General features: G+C 37.9%; 1 protein-coding gene across 2 annotated transcripts; it reads right to left on the reverse strand.

Moving 5' to 3' along the window:
- Window positions 1-2399: 2399 nt before the first annotated feature.
- Window positions 2400-18836, reverse strand: RSPH4A (radial spoke head component 4A). 2 transcript variants are annotated; one of them, XM_012460427.2, is made up of 6 exons: window positions 18001-18836; window positions 12676-12910; window positions 7422-8162; window positions 5792-5927; window positions 4970-5087; window positions 2400-3538 (listed from the first exon to the last, which is right to left on the reverse strand). In XM_012460427.2, the coding sequence occupies exons 1-6, from the start codon at window positions 18681-18683 to the stop codon at window positions 3301-3303; spliced, it is 2151 nt and encodes a 716-aa protein (XP_012315850.2). In that variant the 5' UTR covers window positions 18684-18836; the 3' UTR covers window positions 2400-3300. The 2 variants fall into 2 exon arrangements, with proteins under 2 accessions (XP_012315850.2, XP_012315851.2); XM_012460428.2 differs by lacking the exon at window positions 5792-5927 and having other exon boundaries at window positions 3432-3538.
- Between the last annotated feature and the right edge of the window lie 551 nt (window positions 18837-19387).

The raw sequence follows: 19387 nt of genomic DNA on the forward strand, positions 1-19387 counted from the left end.
TTTTGGTTTTCTTATCTATGTTTTAGAAACCAGTTTTAAAGCTGTAAGCTGATATTCATTGGGTCTTTACTTTTGTTAGGTACTCTTAGTATTTTACATATATTACTTTGTTTAATCTTCAGAATAGTTCTGTGAGACAAGTACTATTATTAGCCCCAGAAGAAGCAAGCTAAAGCCCTGAGAGGTTATACCCAAGAAAATAATCTTCATCCAGGATATGAACCTAGGGTATCTCACTTCCAACCAAGCTCCTACCATTAAACTATTCGCCTGTCTTTTTTTAGAGAACACATATAATAAAATTTCTTCCTCACTTCTTAGAAATAATATTTAACAGGCACAGTTCTATAAACAAGGATTTGCTTTTATTAAGTGTTTACATTCTACAGCTGTGATTTAGCATCTTGTGTTGAATGTGTTCTGTAGAAAAGAAACTTTACACTTCTTGTTGGATGTGCCATGTATGGTTGCAACCAAGAATCCTGGTCAATGTGATTCATCAAAAAATTACCAGAACCTTACAGTCCATGGGTAGAACTTAGCTGGAACCAAGCCAACTGTGGAAATTAGAATATGGTCTAATTTATAGAAGGAACAATCTGGTTAGGAGCCTATAATTTTCCAGAGAGGTTACATCTGATTGGCATGAGACTATCTAATGGGACAGAGGCAGTTCCTCAAAACAAAATCAGGGTAGGTAAGGAAGAGGATATGAAGCAACAAAGAAGAACATGTCTACTATGTCATGAAAAAATGAGTAACAACCAACATGAATGAAGTTTTATGTATTTTAGGTATGCCAACAAAGACAAAGAGTTGCACTTCAAGAATGAAATAGTATTGCCAATTGAATTCTGGAAACCATCTTTCCTAATGTTCTGCCCTTCAGACTGATAACCATTTTTTTTTTTTTGTTTTTTTGTTTTGTTTTGTTTTTGAGACACTGTCTTGCTCTGTCACCCAGGCTGGAGTGCAGTGGCACGATCATAGCTCACTTGACCTCCTACTTCCAAGTGGTCCTCACACCTCAGCCCCCCAGAGAGGATGGGGCTACAGGCGTAGTTTTCTACTTTATATCCCCACGCAGTTATCCTGTTTCCTTCCTTCCTTCCTTCCTTCCTTCTTTCCTTCCTTCCTTTTCTTCCTTCCCTCCCTCCCTCCTTCCTTCCTTCTTTCTTTCTTCTTTCTTTTTTTGATGGAGTCTCATTCTGTTGCCCAGGCTGGCGTGCAATGGTGCGATCTCTGCTTACTGCAGCTTTCAGCCTTCCGAGAAGCTGTGATTACAGGCATGCACCATGATGCCCGGGCAATGTTTGTATTTCAGTGGAGACGGGGTTTCGCCATGTTGGCCAGACTAGTCTATAACTCAGATCCACCCACCTCAGCCCCGCAAAGTGCTGGGATTACAGGTGTGAGCCAGCCTGCCCAGCCAGTTATCCTGTTTCCATGCCACTATTTTCTGTTACTTAGATAATGTGATAACCTCCTAACTGGTTTCCTTGTCTCAAGTGTGGATTCTCTCATCCATCTACACTGAAGCCAAGATGTTCTCAGACACAAATGTTTGTATGACTTTCTAGTGTAATTCTTTTTACTGTTTATGGGTAAAAGTCAGACTCTACACCCTCTAGCCCCTCTTTACCTCTGCAGGCTCATTTCTCACCACTTCTTACAGTTGAAATTTCATTCCTTTCAACCAAAAGTGTTGCCAGGATGCAGCCGGTGCCAAGAACCTTCTCCTATAGCACTCCACCTGGTGGTGGCTCTTAGAAGTGCTTCCTGTCTTGCTGAAGTCTGCATTCAGTGCAGCTTGTGTTTGACAACAATGTTACTCCCAAGTGCAGATCGGTGATCTGCAAACTGAAGGTCTGTGACAAGGTAAGTATAGACCCTGAGAACTGATATGTCATTTTATTTTTTAAAAACAACAGTAATGACTTGGAATTATTTTTTAACTCACCAAAATTACTATAGAATTTGAGAAGCACTCTTCTGTGTTACCTGTAATATTTGTATCACAATACTTGCTAAATTGCAATCTATTTTACTTTTCTATTTACCTTTCTATAGCTCCCTCTTCAATGAAAGCTCTATGATTTCAAGAGCAGTGCCTAGTTTTTAGTCATAGCCACAGGTATATCTGGTACATACAGGACTTAAAAATGCTTTTTTAGTGTGGGAAAATAATGTTTTAGAGAAGTAGTGGTAGAAAATATAAGTCAAGTCTGTGGCTATCTCCAGCAACCATATCTGTACAAATCATTTTTCCCCAATCAGTTCAAATCAATTTCTGTAGGATGAAGGAAGAGTCTGAGAATGCTTTTTGAGAAGTAACAAAGGGGTTAAAAATTTGAGTGTTCCTACAGTTTTTGAGCAGGTGATAAATTTATGACACTATCTCCAGCAGGAAAAATGAATATATATACTATACAGTGTTTGCATACAATATCACAGGCCTCACCATAGGTAATTACAAAGGTTTAAGAACACATGCTCTAGATCAGTTCTTATAAAGGTTAAGAATACATACTATAGGGACTATCAATATTTTTTGTCTTTGTATCACTTGACACTCTTGAGAGTATTGATGTTTCCAAGAATTTCCTGTGGGTTATATCTTCCAGTGTTTGTCATATTAGAAATTAAACCTGAGACTATTTGTTCATATATTTTGAGATGGAGTCTTGCTCTGTCACTAGGCTGGAGTGTAGTGGCGCGATCTCGGCTCACTGCAACCTCCGACTCATGGGTTCAAGCGATTCCCCTCAGCTTCCCAAGTAGCTGGGACTACAGGCGCATGCCACCATGCCCAGCTAGTTTTTTGTATTTTAGTAAAAATGGGGTTTCACCATCTTGGCCAGGATGGTCTCAATCTGACCTCATGATCCATCTGCCTCAGCCTCCCAACGTGCTGGGATTACAGGTGTGAGCCACTGTCTGTGCCTGGCCTTAATTTTTTTATCTCACCTGGACCATGTGAAACCTGAGACCTTTTAAAAGTAAGAATGTACAAGCACATATTCCATTATCCATAACCCTCAAAACAATGATGTGATCACATGTTATTTAGCCTCTGGAAAATCTCGTGAGCATCTTTCATTAAACATACTAATATTTCTACCTATGAAATTTCAAGCCTGATATTTTAAAGATTGACATTTTGGAGATGAAAAAATTCTTACATGGGTATGTATACACATACACATATACATACACACATACACAAATGTGTAAAATTAGTCCCACATAAGGGGTGTGTGTGTATCAGTGTCATGCAAAACCAGGCTAATTTTATGTTTATTAGTCATAATCATCTTCCTCATCTTTATCTTCCTCAGTTTCTTCATTCTCCTCAGCTGCGAGTAGAACTGCTTCTTGTGCAGCCCTGAAAGCCTGCTCCTCCTCCACACCAGGATCATCCATTTCTGTAATTTCTGGTCCACTGGGGTATTCTTGATAAACTGGTGGTGGAACTGGGGGCGTATAATTGTCTGGACTATACTTATGACCCCAGCCTATGTAGAAATTTTCAAACTTTCTATAAGTTAAAAAAAAAAAAGATCATTATATAATTTCTCAGAAAAATTGACCCTTCTATAATAATAAAGTGCTTTGAATATCATGGTCCTATCATTTAAAAAAGCAATACGTGTAAAATGCTACAAGTGAAATATTCCTCAATGATTCTTCTACTACAGGGAATTATTTTGATGCAAACTGTTTTTAAAAATCACAGGGCCAGACACTGTTAAAATGTACCCTACACCTAGACCACAAGCAAAAGCCTTTGTTCCTTCAATCATTTTCAGGAGAAAAAAAAAAAGTTACTACCTTCCACAAAGTTAGAAAGATTTAAAAATAGCTAACCCTACACACTCTAGACTGGGCAAAGAGTTGGGCTTGTGGTTAGAAACCTATGTGTTATTTTTTTAGGCATGACCATAGGCAATCACAAAGTTTACCTGGCACACCAGACTTGGAGTACAACCAGTGCATTGCTGTCTTTATGGGTAGTCGCAGTCATGCTCTTCAAAGTTTGCATTACTAGACCAGGTGCTTTCATTCCTAGGTCTCTTTATCTGAAGCCTTCAGCAGAGGCCTTTCCAGCCCTTCCTTTCTCTGCGCTCTGAACTCAGAACTTTTTCACTTTCAGCCCTCTCATCCTCTTCTTGGTCTCCAGGTCTGTAAAACTGCAGGAGCCATTTGAGGATTCCCTTGTCAATGAGATGACCCCAGGACCTCCACATCTATGATATCCACATCTGTGCCGATCCACCTGGCCCTCCACTAGTGGGCCATTCCATGGGGGAAAATGGAACAGGGGGACGTCAATGCTTTCTCGTGCTTGTACTATCACAGTAAATGATTAAAGGCTTAACTCTCATTTTTAGCTTGTTGCTTTAATGGCTACTCTAACACCTAGCAGATCAGCTTTCTCTCCAGATAAGCTAAGTTTCTGACACTGGGTTATTAAGAAAGAAATGGAAACATAAGACAAATAGAAGTATATGTTCTAGGTGAGGGATAAAATTATTTTTAGTATCCTCTTGATCTTAATTCCTTTGAAAGCAGTAGCCTAAATAAAGCATATTTTAATTATCTTTTATCAAGATTTCCAACAAAAATGATCTGAGATTTAAACTAATTTAAACACTGCTTAGAATTACCTCCATTAATCCACTAAGTGAATGAATAAGTCATTACCCAAATAATCATAAATGAAAAACCGTATTTTATTCAACAAATTGGATAATTAAAATGAAAGGGCAGAAGTCTGAATTACTCTATAATGCCCTGAATTTGATGTTTTATTGTGTAACACAGATGTTATTTTAATAAATTTTATGCCACACACATAGTATGCCCAAGATGAGTTAAAACGATAGTAGCTTAACATTTTAGTGATTATTTATAATTTCCAGAGCTTAAATAATCACAGAAATGGCTTTGTAAATGGTCAGATACTTACTTGCCATTGGAGAAGGCATATGCTCCAGGCCAAAGGTTGGATTGAAGGACTGCAATAGCATATTGTGGAATGAGATTTGAAGATAGCCGTGTTGTCCAAGGGGGTATATTCTGAATCTCTGGATCCCAAAGAGAAATGCAAAAGCATAATTCCTAACTAGACAAGAATCTACGGTGTAAACTATTTTTATAAATCCACACGTACATGCACACACACAGATACACACATATTGAATATAGAAAGAAAAAACATCAGCTTAACAAAATCAGGAGAGTACTTCATGAATATTTTGGAACAATGAAATTTGAACATATAGTTCCATTTTTGCAACCAAGACAAGAAGTTTTATTAAGGGAGAGGAGACTTATGTGGCAGAGCAAATAATATTTGATGGCCTGATGTAAAGTACATCATTATTATGAATGAGATCAAGGGTTGCAAGCACAAATACTCCAAAACTGAAGGGAAAGAAACAAGAGTATAGGAATGAGAGTAGAGTTTTTAAAAACCAGGACCAAGAATATTTAACTGTGCCATTTGTTTATGGTTTGCAGAATGCAAGACAAGAATAATATAGGAGAAAGAGCTACAGCCAACTTATGTTTCTTCTCTGCACGATTCCTTCAACCTCCGTCAGAGAACATTGATGTGGCCAGCTACAGTCTTTGCTCTCTATCATCCCAAAACACGAAGGGGAAGAGGATGAGACCTTGGCTCCTGTCCACTTTTTACAGATTTCCAACTCTCATTTTTACTATATAATGCACATAGTATGTTATACTGTTTGTGTGTCTGTGTGTGATAATAGTTATGTAAAATAACCTGAATCTTCAGAGATTGGTGTCAAAAGAGGAGGCCCCACTTCCTGTTCTATGTAGTCAGGCTCTTCTTTTTCTTCATCTTCTTCCTCTTGTTCTTCCTCATTTTTTTGTATGGAGTTGAACCAGTTACAGCGACCCTGGGAATCAGTGATGTAAGATTTAGTAGGCTAAAGAGGATCTTAAAATTTCATAATATTCATTTGAATTCAAGCGATTATCAGGATGAGGTTTCACTCTGTGGGAATTTATCATTCATTCATTCATTCATTCATTCATTCTACATGCATTTTCCAAGGGCTATTTTGATCTAGGTTGTTTCAAGGAAAAGACCATGCTATTTAAGAATTTGCCAAATTCTTGAAGTCACAGAATGTGTATTTTAAAATGATCACTTATATTTTAAAATTAGCAGAACCTTAGTGAAAAAGATAAGAGTATATTTTACTGGTTTGTGGTAAATAATTTATGTGAGAGAGCTAAAGCTATTCTGATGACTATTATTACCAATAACATTTAAATGTGATAATAAGATTTTTTATAGAGGTTTACGGTTTATAATTTCTCATTTTGTAGAAAAAGCTAAGAGTATCTCCTATCTAGGTCAAAGTGTAATGAGGATTTTCTACCTGCAGATGAGGTAGTATAGCACAGGGGTTAAGTGGATGCATTGGGTCCATTCTGTGCAGACTCACATCTGATTCTGTTCCTTATTAGCTATATTCCTTTTGTCACATTTCCTCAATTCTCTGTTTCAATTTCCTCATCTGCAAATTAAGGATAATAATACTGCTTCATGGGGTTGTTATGAAGATTAAATATACACACACACAAACATACACACACCTAGCACAATAGGTGTTATATAACTGCTATATAGCACTGTTTACTTGTTTTATGTTTTTGTTATAATCCCTTATGTTCTTGGCATAAACGCTACATGTATTATAGAGATAAAATTAAAGAACAGTTTTCAAAATTAATGTACCATCATATTAAACATATAAAAAACTGAGTAATTTCAGAACACACAAATCCAAATCTGTATGTCATCTGTCAAACAATCCACAAAAGAATGTGCTTTATTTTCTATTTGAAAATAAAATCTGTTTGGAGATCCCTGGAATCCTCAATTACATAGACAGTTATATAGACCCTGGTAGTTAAAGATTACTCTGTGTTTGGGGCTGTGGTTTTTTTTTCTTTCTTTTTTTGAGATGGAGTCTCGCTATGTCACCAGGCTGGAATGCAGTGGCGCAATCTCAGCTCACTGCAACCTTTGTCTCCTGGGTTCAAGCGATTCTCTTGTCTCAGCCTCCAGAGTAGCTGGAATTACAGGTGTCTGTCACCACACCCGGCTAATTTTTGTATTTTTAGTAGAGACGGGGTTTCACCATGTTGGCCAGGATGGTCTTGATCTCCTGACCTCGTGATCCACCCGCCTCAGCCTCCCAAAGTGCTGGGATTACAGGCATGAGCCACTGTGCCCAGCTAGCTGTATTTTTAATGATCTCATTTTCTGCCTATTAAATAGAACCGAAAGGCCTTTACTTTATATGTCTTTGTGCATTCTAGTGACAATTTAGTGAATAATTGCTAATTGCCTGATAGGCTGAGAATTGCAAAGTCCCTACCTGAGAGAGAATATGCTGTACATGATGAACCCAATTAGATAAGGTTTCTACTAGATCAATCACTTGGATGCCTTCAAAATCAGGGTTTTCCTCAAAGCTATTTCGACCGCCTTCTACCTCTTCCTCCTCCTCTCCTTCCTCTTCGCCAAACTGATAGAATCCTAGAGGACTGACATGGGTTCCTGCTGAAATTCGGGCAATTTGCGCTCGTAAATAATTACTCTCATTTCCTGGGAAAGGTGGGTAGCTTATGATGGGAGCATCCAATCGCCCAGTGAAAAATTTCTTGATTTTTCTTGCAATAACAATTTGTGCAGGTATAACTGGTGGTAACTTTACCCATGGTCTTCCTGGTTCATTACAAACAAAATAGACATATTTGTTGGCACCTGTTCTACTTTCTTCTTTTGGTATAGCCTGTGGGACCTTGTAAAAGGACTTTGGTAATTCATCTTCCTCATCTTCATCAGCTTCACTTTCTCCATTGTCCCTCTCTTCAGCTACATCTTCCTCTTCCACTTCCTCTTCATCTTCCCCCTCACGAAATTCCACTTCGGCTACAATATAATTCATTTCCAGACCCAAGATCTTTCCCCAGAAGCGGCATCTTTGGATTGGGTGGGTGTCAGTAAGCTGCTTGAGGGCAAGAAATATGCGGTATGTCTCATCTGTGCCCAAACCAACTCCAGCTTGTTCAAAATAAAAAGCTGACTCCATTACATTTGGAAGAGCATTTTCCACCTGGGGAAACAAATGCTGTGGTTAAAATTTATCAATAAGACAAATCCTCACCTCCCTTGTCTTTTTTATATATCTTGATATTCTACTTTCTCCACCATTTCCTTGACATTTCTCTCAAGATTTAGATCAAATTGGCTGAGCGCAGCAGTTCATGCCTGTAATCCAGCACTTTGGGAGGCTGAGGTGGGTGGATCACCTGAGATCAGGAGTTCAAGACTAGCCTGGCCAACATGGTAAGATTCTGTCTCTACTAAAAATGCAAAAATTAGCTGGGCATGCTGGTGTTTGCCTGAGTCCCAGCTACTTGGGAGGCTGAGGCAGGAGGATCACTTGAACCCAGGAGGCAGAGGTTGCAGTGAGCCAAGATCACACCACTGCATTCCAGCCTAGGCAACAGATCGAGACTACATCACAAAAAAAAAAAAGAGAGAGAGATTTAGATCAAACTATGATAATTCTTGAATTTCTATTCTTATCTCATTATTTATAAATACAGCTTCTCTTGTATCTTATACTTATTAATATATAATAGCTACCTTGTTTATATGTATATCTTAGGTAGAGAAAGTTTAGTAATTACTATGAATAATAAAAATTCAAAATTCCTGTTTTATAAAAAATATTTAAGTGACTCCCTTACTATCCTAAAATAAGATGTAGAATAACTATGTACACACATATTTAGAAGAAACTCTGGTTTTACATATGTCTATATTACTATATATTTTAAAATGATAAAGATTTATTAAATATATGGTTTTATATATATAGGATCACTAAAAGTTAATATAATATCCTGTATAATGTAATATATGGAATAAATAAAAGAAACATACAATAAAGTGCTCATGTCTATACTGGAAGACATAGTGTAGTCAGATGCTTCCTCTTACTTATAATAAATTATTTTGAATTTATAATAATAAAGAGAAAAATAAAAAATTCCACAAAAGAAATCCAGAGAAATGAATAAGCAAAGTCTCAAATGGACCATAGAAAAACATCTGTGAAAATGTAGGAAAGAACTTGAACTGTAGGTCGGGATAACTTGCAAGGCAAAGCTTGATCCTCCAGATGAAGAAATTGAGAGCTCTGCTATTCTTACAAATGATATGCTCTTATTTATATTATAATTGTAATGTCAAAATAAGTATAATGACTTTTTAAAATCCTCATCTCTTTCATGTAGGATCGTAAAACTCTTTCCTTGGCATTGCTCTACCACTCACTCTTGATCCTACTTGGGCCTCTAGAACTATTCTATCTTAAGTCTCTTTGATTGATTCTTTATTTCTTGAGCTGCAAATGTTGTAATGTTTTTAAAATATCCTTTTCAGTTATCACATCACTCAATACTTTATGCTTGGAAGAGTTCTCCACATCACTTCAAGTGACAGGTGGCTGTTTAAAATTTCTCTAACTCTGACTTTTCTCCCATATTCTACACATATTTCTAGCCACCTATGAGAAATTTCACTCGAGTATTCTACAGATACCTCAGTTTAATATTTAATTCACATTTCTCTCAAAGTTTTCTCTTTTTTCTACATACTCGTTCCTCGCCAGTGACATCTCAATTTCTCACACCAGAAAGTTCGGCCATCCTTGCTTCCTGACTCCCTTGACCTTTCATATTTAAATAGTTAGATTCCTATTGATTCTAGCACATAAACATGTGTTGGCATTATTTTCTTCTCTTATATTCATTTATACTCTATTAGCCACCATCCTCACTACTTGTGCTATAGCAGAAAGCTTCCAATGCTCTCCTCCTTGACCCATTCTTTCTTTTTTGGTTATTTTTCTTTCCTTTTTTTTTTTTTTTTAAAAAAAAAGATGGGGTTTTACCATGTTGGCCAGGGTGGTCTCGAACTTCTGACCACAGATGATCCACCCACCTCGGCCTCCCAAAGTGCTGGGATTACAGGCGTGAGCCACCGCACCCGACTCTTTTTTGGTTATTTTTCATGTTATGATCAGAGTTATCTCTCTAAACCAGAATTCAGACCATGCTATTCTCCTCCATTAAAAAACTTCTCACTGTTTACAAGAAAGAAATTACTTATCAATGTACAAAGTACAATCTGGCTTTAAGCACTATGCTTCATTTCCATCATTCACTCCCTCAATCCATACTCTACTTTTCCAAACATTAAATAATCTTTCCTGATTATTTCACGGTTCTTTTTTCTAAAAATTTAATTTCTAAGAGTCTTCACCTAGTGAACTCCTACTTATCCTTCATGGCCCAAATGAAATATTGCCTCCACTATAATCTTGCCCAATTACCAGTAGCAGAGTTAGTTGTTCCATTGTCATTTATCATGTTGTCAAAACAATGTAATAATAATTGCTACTATTAAGTTCCTATTATAGGCCGAATCCTTTATATATACTACCTCTACTCCTCAGGTTTTTGCCATTTGACTATCCTTAAGGCTTGGAAAGTTTTGCGTCTTGCTCAAAATCACACAACTAGTAAGCTAGTTGAACTAAGATTCTAATTCAGATCTGGCTACCTCCAAAGACCATGTTTACTCCATCATATGAGCCTATCTCTTTATTGCACTAATCAAACGGCTTACCAGTCTCTTTTTGCCTTTCTCTAAACTGTAAGCAACTTAAAGTCAGAAAAGTATTTTTCACATGTATATCTCAGTACTTGGTATACAGTAGTCACATTGTGTATGAATAAATGGGTAAACGAATAAATGAATGCTGAAGACTAAGCAAATGAATTCTGGTGTGGTCAAAGGCAGGAATAAAACATGAACACTCTAAACATAAAAGTCAGAGACAAGCTTGGTCATGTAATTCACATTTCAATACTTCAGAGACCTCTTTGCCTCTTCCTGCATCTTTCTACTTTCTGAGGTAGAGCTTTTAATCTTCACCTGATGACTCAGCTGTTCCAGGCTCTAAAGCCAATCTTATCCCTTATTAGGAAGACTTATGGAATCCAGTTAAAGGCCCCAGGTCCCAGGATCAAAACAGCTTATTTGTATTCTTACCCCATATCCTAGTTTTGGGATGTAAAGCCGTACCTTTTAATGCTGTGCCTATAAAGAGCACCCATTCTTACGCTGGAGTCTGAACTTTCTTTGACTAACTCCTGCATGGGAATCCCTGCCTATTTGCCTCATCTCCATATGCTGTTTGCTCCCAGACTCCTCATCACTGGATATGGCTACATAACCAACTGCCACCTTGTTGAAACTGTCCGATGTCAACTCCTTGACACCTATCACCTGTTCCTTCTGTATGAGTACTACGGATCTCACTGCATCAGTTGGGTCTCTCCTCATAGGCTGCTTAGCCTAGAGAGAGCATCTACTATCTCTCTTATCTTTTCCCTGTCAGAAAGTTATTTTGAAAATACCTTACTTCAAACATCAAATTTGAAAGTATATAGACACATCTTAAATCTAGAGGTAACAGAACATTAAGTTCAGCAGATGGGTATAAATTACAAGTATATGAGTATTTAGGAAACAGAATAGTCAATACTATTTTGAAATATTTAGAGTTAAAATTTCTGTGAGGTACAAGATTCTATTCTCTAATTATAGCTTTTTTCCCCTGTCACCAACTTTTTCTCTAAATGTTTTCGACATTTTGTCTATGAAGATTAAAAGCATTTTACTCCTCTCCTCTTGTATAATGTCCCACTGATATAATATACGTAATATCAAGTCATAATATGAGGAGCTTGTCTTAGAAGAAAATACAAAAGACTTTAGAAGTACTTCTAAATTTTCTAATAAAGGGGAAAATATGGAACTTGATTTAAAATCTTATTTTTTAAATCTAACATTTATTCATGATTCAAAGAGTGTTTCGTAAAAAATAGCTACCATCCAGATCTGTACCAGGCACCTTGGAGAATGTAAAATGTGGAGAAGTTTTTTTCTCTAATCTCAAGAAGCTTAGGATACAAACATATAACAATCTGTTAGAGCTTGTAAAATACTAAAAGACGTATGAAAATACAAGACACCCCTAATCAAGGAAATAAGTAGTATGAAATGAGGTTGATTTAAAAAGTCTTGAAGATATTTTTAAAAATAAAATGTGAGTACTATGTAAGAAGCTATAAGGGCCAAGTGCAGTGGCTTATGTTTGGAAATCCCAACACTTTGGGAGGCCAAGGCAGGTGGATCACTTGAGGTCAGGAGTTTGAGACTAGCCTGGCCAATAGGGCAAAACCTCATCTCTACTAAAACTACAAAAATTAGCTGGGCATGGTGGTGCTTGCCTGAATTCTCAACTACTCAGGAGGCTGAGGCAGGAGAATCGCTTGACCCTGGGATGCAGAGGCTGCAGTGAGCCAAGATCACACCATTGCACTCCAGCCTGGGTGCCTGTCTCAAAAAAAAAAAAAAAAAAAAAAAAAAAAAAAAAAAAAAAAGCTATAAAATACAGTTGGCATAAATTGTATAGATTTAAAGCCACAGCCATTTGTCCAAAATAGAATCCTAACATTTAATTATTAAAATTTATAGTAGTGACTTACTATTTCATCTTCTAATTCTTGGTCAACTCCTTCCAAATGTACCTGGAGAAAAAGAGCCTTTTGCTTTTCTGCTATTTCATATGTTGGAAGCATCTCATTCGCATTTTGGAGTGAATCAAATTTTTTACTAAAATGTGCCATCTTCACATCTTGGCTAATATTTTCAATGATGTCAACAGCATTTTCAGGACGCTCATCTAATATCTTGGTCAACATATTAGAAAGATGATCATATCTGTCCAAACAGAGAAAATTCCAGATAATATACATGTCAAGAGCATTTGAAGAAGCATTTAATGCAGACTCAGTTTGTTTTTAGGGAACTTCAATTACTTGAAGTCTTCAGAGATTTTCAGAGGATAAACACTTAGGCAATTTCTACTATGCCAGGAATAACCTATCCCAGGGTTTTCCTTAGGAAATGATTCCAGTATGATAAGGATGTTTAAGATATTAAAGAAAAACATTTTAGAGCATAATATATATTCCCTCTCAGGTACATTTTCACATTTTATTTCCGAAATTACAATCTTTTGGAATGTTTTTAAAACATCTTTTGGTATATATATTTTAAAGTGATTAACATTATTTTTCACCCTTACACAATAACTTCTTTTCCATTCCCCTTCCCCTGCCTTCACCAAATCCAATTTGATTTCTAATCCTGTTGATTCTGTCTTTAAGATCTGTTTTCTTCCTTTCCATTCTATTTTAAAGACAATTGTCCACTTCAGTGTTTCTCAGATCATCTTGCATTTCATATTGTAACATCCACTTACACACAACAAAAAAGTGCCATTAAATATTACTTACCTATATTGAAATGTGACACACTCTAATGTTTTGTTCTATTCTATTAGAAACACTGCCCTAGCTTTTTTATTTCACAAGTGAATTAATGAAATTGCCTCTATCCTCTCTGTAATTCATTACATTTTATATATAACTGCTAGTGTTTAATTTTTCAAATACCAAAATTACAAAGTGAATTTACTATTTAAGAGGCCAAAATGCCTGTCAAAGTGCTCCTGTGTCCTGTCAAAGTGCTCTTTTCTTAAGGAGAAACTCCTCTGTTCAATGTGGATATTTGCATAAATTGCTTCTCTCGCGGATACACATCGTATCTCTCCAACTTTGTTTCTAATTATTAGTTCAATTAGACTTCCTAATAAAAATACTTTCATACATTTGCTAAGTTCTACCTGGGAGCTTTTGCTTGCTGTGAAGCATATATATAATCTCTCTCAAAAAATAATTTAAAACTCCTTTCATTCTTAGGGACTTAGCATTCGAATCATTTCCCAAAATCATCCTTCCCCAGTTCAGAGGAGTTTTTTCTGAGAACACTGATATGCTGCTCTGAAATTTTATACATCATATATTTCCTATTCAGCAACTGCATTAGGTTCTTCACAGCCAAGATTAGGGCTTTATATATCCCCTCTCTAATTATAGTGAAACAAATAAATTGATGTTCAATAATTGCCTACTTTCTATTAATTGACCTAAGCTATATTTTTTTGTTTTTTCTTTTTCATTTAATGTCTATATTTATCTAACAACCTCAGAAGTGGCAAAAAAAAAAAGAAATAGATGATATGGGAAATCAACATAAAGGGCAGTTAAAATATTATACAGTATTTGAAGAATATATAATTCCTTCCTCAAATAATTCTTTTAAATGAACAGAAATGCTTTGACTAGGAGTTTCTTTAAAACTTATCAAACTTCCTTAATATTCATGCACTGTTGAAACTCATGGAGAAGGCCGGGGGCAGTGGCTCATGCCTTTAATCCCAGCACTTTGGGAGGCTGAGGTTGGTGGACCACCTGAGGTCAGGAGTTTGAGACCAGCCTGGCCAACATGGTGAAACTCCATCTCTATTACAAAAACAAAAATTAGCCAGGCGTGATGGCAGGGACCCGTAATCCCAGCTACTTGAGATGCTGAGGCAGGAGAATCACTTGAACCCAGGAGGCGGAGGTTGCAGTAAGCAGAGATCGTGCCACTGCACTTTAGCATTGGTGACAAAGTGAGACTCGATCTCAAAAAGAAAAGAAAAGGACAACTCATGGAGAAGACTCCAGACTAAAAACATTACTGGTTATCAGGCAGTAGCTGGGTTAACAATGAAAGGGTTTGATTTGCTTCAACAGCGGCTGTGGATGGTATCAAATCAGGGACTCTAAGTCTAAATTTTCATTTCCTTTTTCAGGTTTCAGTATAACACATATATGTGTTTTCTTCAAGTACACACCTGAAAATGCCTTTGTTTCAAATTATGAAATATGTTTATTAGGTTTTAATTTACAATTATAGTTGTTTCTATTAGGGATGATTAATAATTTATTTTTTTAAATGTAAGAAAAGGAGGAGGCAATTTTTTCCTATAGCCTTTTAGTTCAATGATGAAAAACCACTTTCAGATTCCATATTTCAGTCAAAGATTGTTTTAATTGCCATGAAAAATAGCTTTTATGGCTGTCAAATCAGATCTGCATATAAGAAATGGAGTTAAAATCATCCTTTACTAAGTAATTTTAAACTTCAGGCACTAAAGTACTTAGAGGATAACAGTGAATATTAGGAAAATATTCACTTATTACCTCAGAGACATCATTTGGAAATAATATTATATTTAGATATTTAAGTAATATTAATTATAAAATAATTCAATAACGAAAAATTTCTCATGCTTTTGCATTCAGTTTTAAATTGTTAGTGAACTCACAAGTATTTCTAACGTGTTCCTTTGCAATTTTAACAGTTTGTAAATTCATGCTTCTTATCTAACACAGGGCATTATGACAAGAAGTTTATATCAGAAATTCAAGTAGCGTCTACTACTGGGTAGCAAATTACATTCTTGAAACTTAGGAAAATTGTAGTTTAAAATATTAACTAATAATATTTCAAACTGATCTCAGATTTCATGAGATTTCTCACATCATTTTTTTCTTCATTAGACTTTAAAATTATATTTCACATATCTTAAAGCCTTGTAGTAGCTGCAAATATTTGCCACATTGTATATTCAGTAGGCATTTAATTAATATTTACTGATTAATCAGGAAGCACCCCAATAGATTATGGTGAGAACTTGGGAATTACGATTTATATACACTGGTTTTCATCCACAGTTTCTGACTTGTAAGTCCCATACCTCTTTTCATTTCTCCCCAACATAGGCCTTAGAAACTAAAAATATACTCTAATCTTTCTCCATGCCTGGCCATAATGAAATTCTCTGAGCTACTTTGTCCGACTGAAGGTCATAAGACCCCGATTTCAAAAGAGGTCCTGCTCCATATCAAGGAGGAAAGAATGCTCCAGAGATGCCAAGAAAATCTGGATGGGCCTTGCTGGGTTTCCCCACTCAGTCTATTAGCATTAGATTATACCCCTGTAAGTCACATTTCTACACAGTCATCAATCATGCCTATCCAATAACATCTTCATAAAAAGCCCAAGAAAACAGGTTTCGGGGAGCATCTGGATAGCTGAACACATGGAGGTTGCTGAAGGGTGGCCTTCCCAGAGAGGGCATGGAAGCTTTGCACTCCTTCCCCAATATCCTGCTCTGTATACCTTTTCATATGTATCCTTTGTAATATCCTTTATAATAAACCAGTAAACGTTAGTGTTTCCCTGAGTTCTGTGAGCCACTCCAGCAAATTAAACCCGAGGGAGCTGTGGGATCCCTAATTTATAGCTGGTCGGTCAGAAGCACAGGTTAATCAGCCTGGTGCTTATGATTGGCATTGGAAGTGTGGGCAGTCTTGTGGGATTGAGCCCTCAACCTGTGTGATCTAATGCTATCTCAAGGTGGATATGTTGGAATTGAATTGGAGAACACCTAGTTGGTGCCCACTGCAGAAGTGATTGCTTCCTTGTGGATGGGAAAACAGAACCCCAAACATTTTATCACAGAAGTCTTCTGTGTGGAGACTGGGCCGGTGGCTCACACCTGTAATCCCAGTTACTTGGGAGGCTGAGATAGGAGAATCCCTTGAACCTGGGAGGCAGAGGCTGCAGTGAGCCAAGTTCGCGCCAATACACTCCAGCCTGGGCAATACAGCAGACTCCATCTCAAAACAAAGACAAAATTACCACCACCAACAACAAAAATAAGTCTTCCATGTTGATTGTTGTAGAGTAGAGAATAGAAAAAGCATTAATTTATTCTTACTCAATTCATAGTTGCTAGCATTGTGGTAGGCACTAAGTATATAGTGGTATACAAAATTCAGAGTCTCTGCTCTCTAGAGGCCTGCAATCTAGTGGGAGAGTCAGACATTAAAATACAAGTCTATCTATCTCTCTGTATACAAACTTATAAATGACATTAAATGCTAGGAAGGAAAAGAATAAGCTTTTTAGTAGTGTTCTGTGGAAGTTGAGTTCTGAAGAATGAGGAGCCAGCCAGGCAAAGACTTAGAAAAGAAGCCTTCTGGGAAGAGGGAACAGCCATGGGGCTGGATCTTAGTGATGGAGGGAGAGATAAGAGTCGGTAAGTGTTGTGAGCCACTGGAATCTTGAGCAAATTAGGTTCTCCATGACTTGGTCTCCTCATTTAAAAAAACAAATGAGTTGTATTAGATTATTTCCAAAATCCCTTCTAGCCCTAAAATTCTATTGACCCTATGATTAACTCTGGAAGCAAAAATCTATAGAAATCTATACTTGTCACAAGTTCTAAAATTAAAGCTATAATGGGATGGGCAGAACATACATAAACTATTGATCATCACATTTTAAGAGACTTGAATAAAATGGCATGTGTTCCAGGTGGCTTGTGTAGTGACCAATTCTCCGTTTGCGAGGACTAAGGGGTTTTTTAGCATAAAGAACTTTCAGTGCTCAGCCTAACTGAGATGGTGGTCACCCTATCACTGGCTGGGTTGGGAACTCAAAAGCCATGCAAGCACTAGAACCTACAGATTAGAGACATGTGATTGCTTTCACTGGTAGACAATTATTTTTCACAAGCATTCTGGAGAGATGCTGGGACTTTATGCTCTTCATTGTCTCTTTCAAGCCTGAGACTCCACAATTCCTAAGTTTTACTTTTTGTGTGCCTAGGGCCTTTAAAGAAGCTAGAAGAAAAAGGAAAGAAAAAAAAGGTTAAGAAAAACAAGATATAAAAATCTCCATTAATGACCTGTTTTGAGTCATGTGATCCAAAGAGTTATGTCATTAACTCTCTTTTACTACTACACTCTTTTCAAATATATTTTGATTCACCCACAGAAACACACTCTCACACAGAGATACTCACACACCCTCTTGCTTTGCCAAGCTTTTCTCTTTTGTCTAAGACTTACAGATTTAAGCCCGACTTGCTACTAGTCTTCAGCAGGTAAGCCTTAGCATTCTGAATGGTGGTCTCAAGCATGCTGGGGGCCACTTCAGAGCCACCGGTGGCAGGCTGGTGTAAATCATAGTCACTGTTTGAGTCTTCCTCCTGGAAAACGTCAAATCTCAGCTCTTTCTGGTTAGCGTTGTTATAGCTCACGGTCCTTGGTCCACACAGGTGGGGTTTGGGTTGCTGAGACTGTTGAAAGGTGTTTCCCTCTGATTGGCTTGTGTGATGAGGAGTTGATTCTCTTTTATCAGATGATTGTTCCAAAGGATCAGGATAAGGTGTCCAAGCTTCAGGAATCACACTAGTTGTCCTGTCTGACTGAGGTGGTGCCGCGAGGTCTTGTATGGCCGGAGCCAGGGGAGAAGGAGTGGAAGAGGACTCCTGCGGAGAGAGAGGAGCAGGTGATGATGTTTCTGGTCCAGCGGGACCACCCAGAGACGTCCTGGCTCCAGACTGGGGGCTCCAAGAACGGCTGCTTCTGGACTGGCGTCCAGTTTCTAGCCCCTGCTTAGCCTCCAAGGGCTCAAACGACGCAGGCTCAGAATATTGGGGAGAAGCTGCTGTCTTTACTTCCCAAGACCGCCTTGCTTCCCCTAGTTCTTGGTTTTCTTTTTCTTGCTTCGGGGATGTTGACTCTTCCATGGAAGGAGTTCGAGAAGCAATGTTCTGGATGAAGAAGGAGTGAAAATATGGAAGAAGGCAACTCAGTTCAGTTACTTTGCCGCAGTCTCTTAAGCGATTTCTGGATCCTGGTTGCTCTGTAAGTTGCCGCGTCCTATCTCCATAGCAACCCCAGGCCGGGTTTCTCTAAGAAAAACAAAGCACGCCTGTTGCCAGGATTCGAAGGCGGAGTAAGAGAGAGATGAAAATCCTAGCTTTGTGATTCGGTATAACCCCTGCCCCTCGTTCTATCACAGCCAATCCGACCTAGACCAGTCTTGCTTGGAAAGCTGAGAACTCCTGGTCCCCTGCCATGAAGACAAAGTACAAAGAATGGCGACACCAAGCGATAGACCTTTAGGGGTCTGAGACTTTGATCCAAGTTGTGCTGTGAGGAGCGAGCGAGTCGTGCGTTAGTGGAGGGACAGTGTCTTCACGGAGCGCGCGCGCACGTGTGTGTCTGTGTGTGTGACAGAGAGAAGGAAGGAAGGGAGGGAGGGAAGGAAGGAGGGAGGGAGGGAAGGAAGAAGAGAAGGAAGGAGGGAGGGAGGAAGAGCCCGACCTTGGTAATCTCGGAGGTGCAGGTGACATTGGGACCCCAGTGTGCTGACCAGGAGAGCCCAAGCCTCATATTTAGCGTGCATCAGCTACAACCAACCAACTCTAAAGACTTGGAGAATAGACAC

Source organism: Aotus nancymaae, unplaced genomic scaffold, assembly GCF_030222135.1.
Source record: "Aotus nancymaae isolate 86718 unplaced genomic scaffold, 86718_ANA_hifiasm-v0.15.2.pri h1tg000040l, whole genome shotgun sequence".
Taxonomy (NCBI): domain Eukaryota; kingdom Metazoa; phylum Chordata; class Mammalia; order Primates; family Aotidae; genus Aotus; species Aotus nancymaae.

Bases quoted from the DNA above. Each gene is read 5' to 3' on its own strand.
- RSPH4A (XM_012460427.2), bottom strand. From the start codon at position 18,683: ATGGAAGAGTCAACATCCCCGAAGCAAGAAAAAGAAAACCAAGAACTA. The intron at 8,163-12,675 runs GTAAGTCACTAC...TTGTTTCCCCAG, and splicing joins AAGAATTAGAAGATGAAATA to GTGGAAAATGCTCTTCCAAA. The intron at 5,088-5,791 runs GTTATTTTACAT...TTTGGGATCCAG, and splicing joins ACCAATCTCTGAAGATTCAG to AGATTCAGAATATACCCCCT.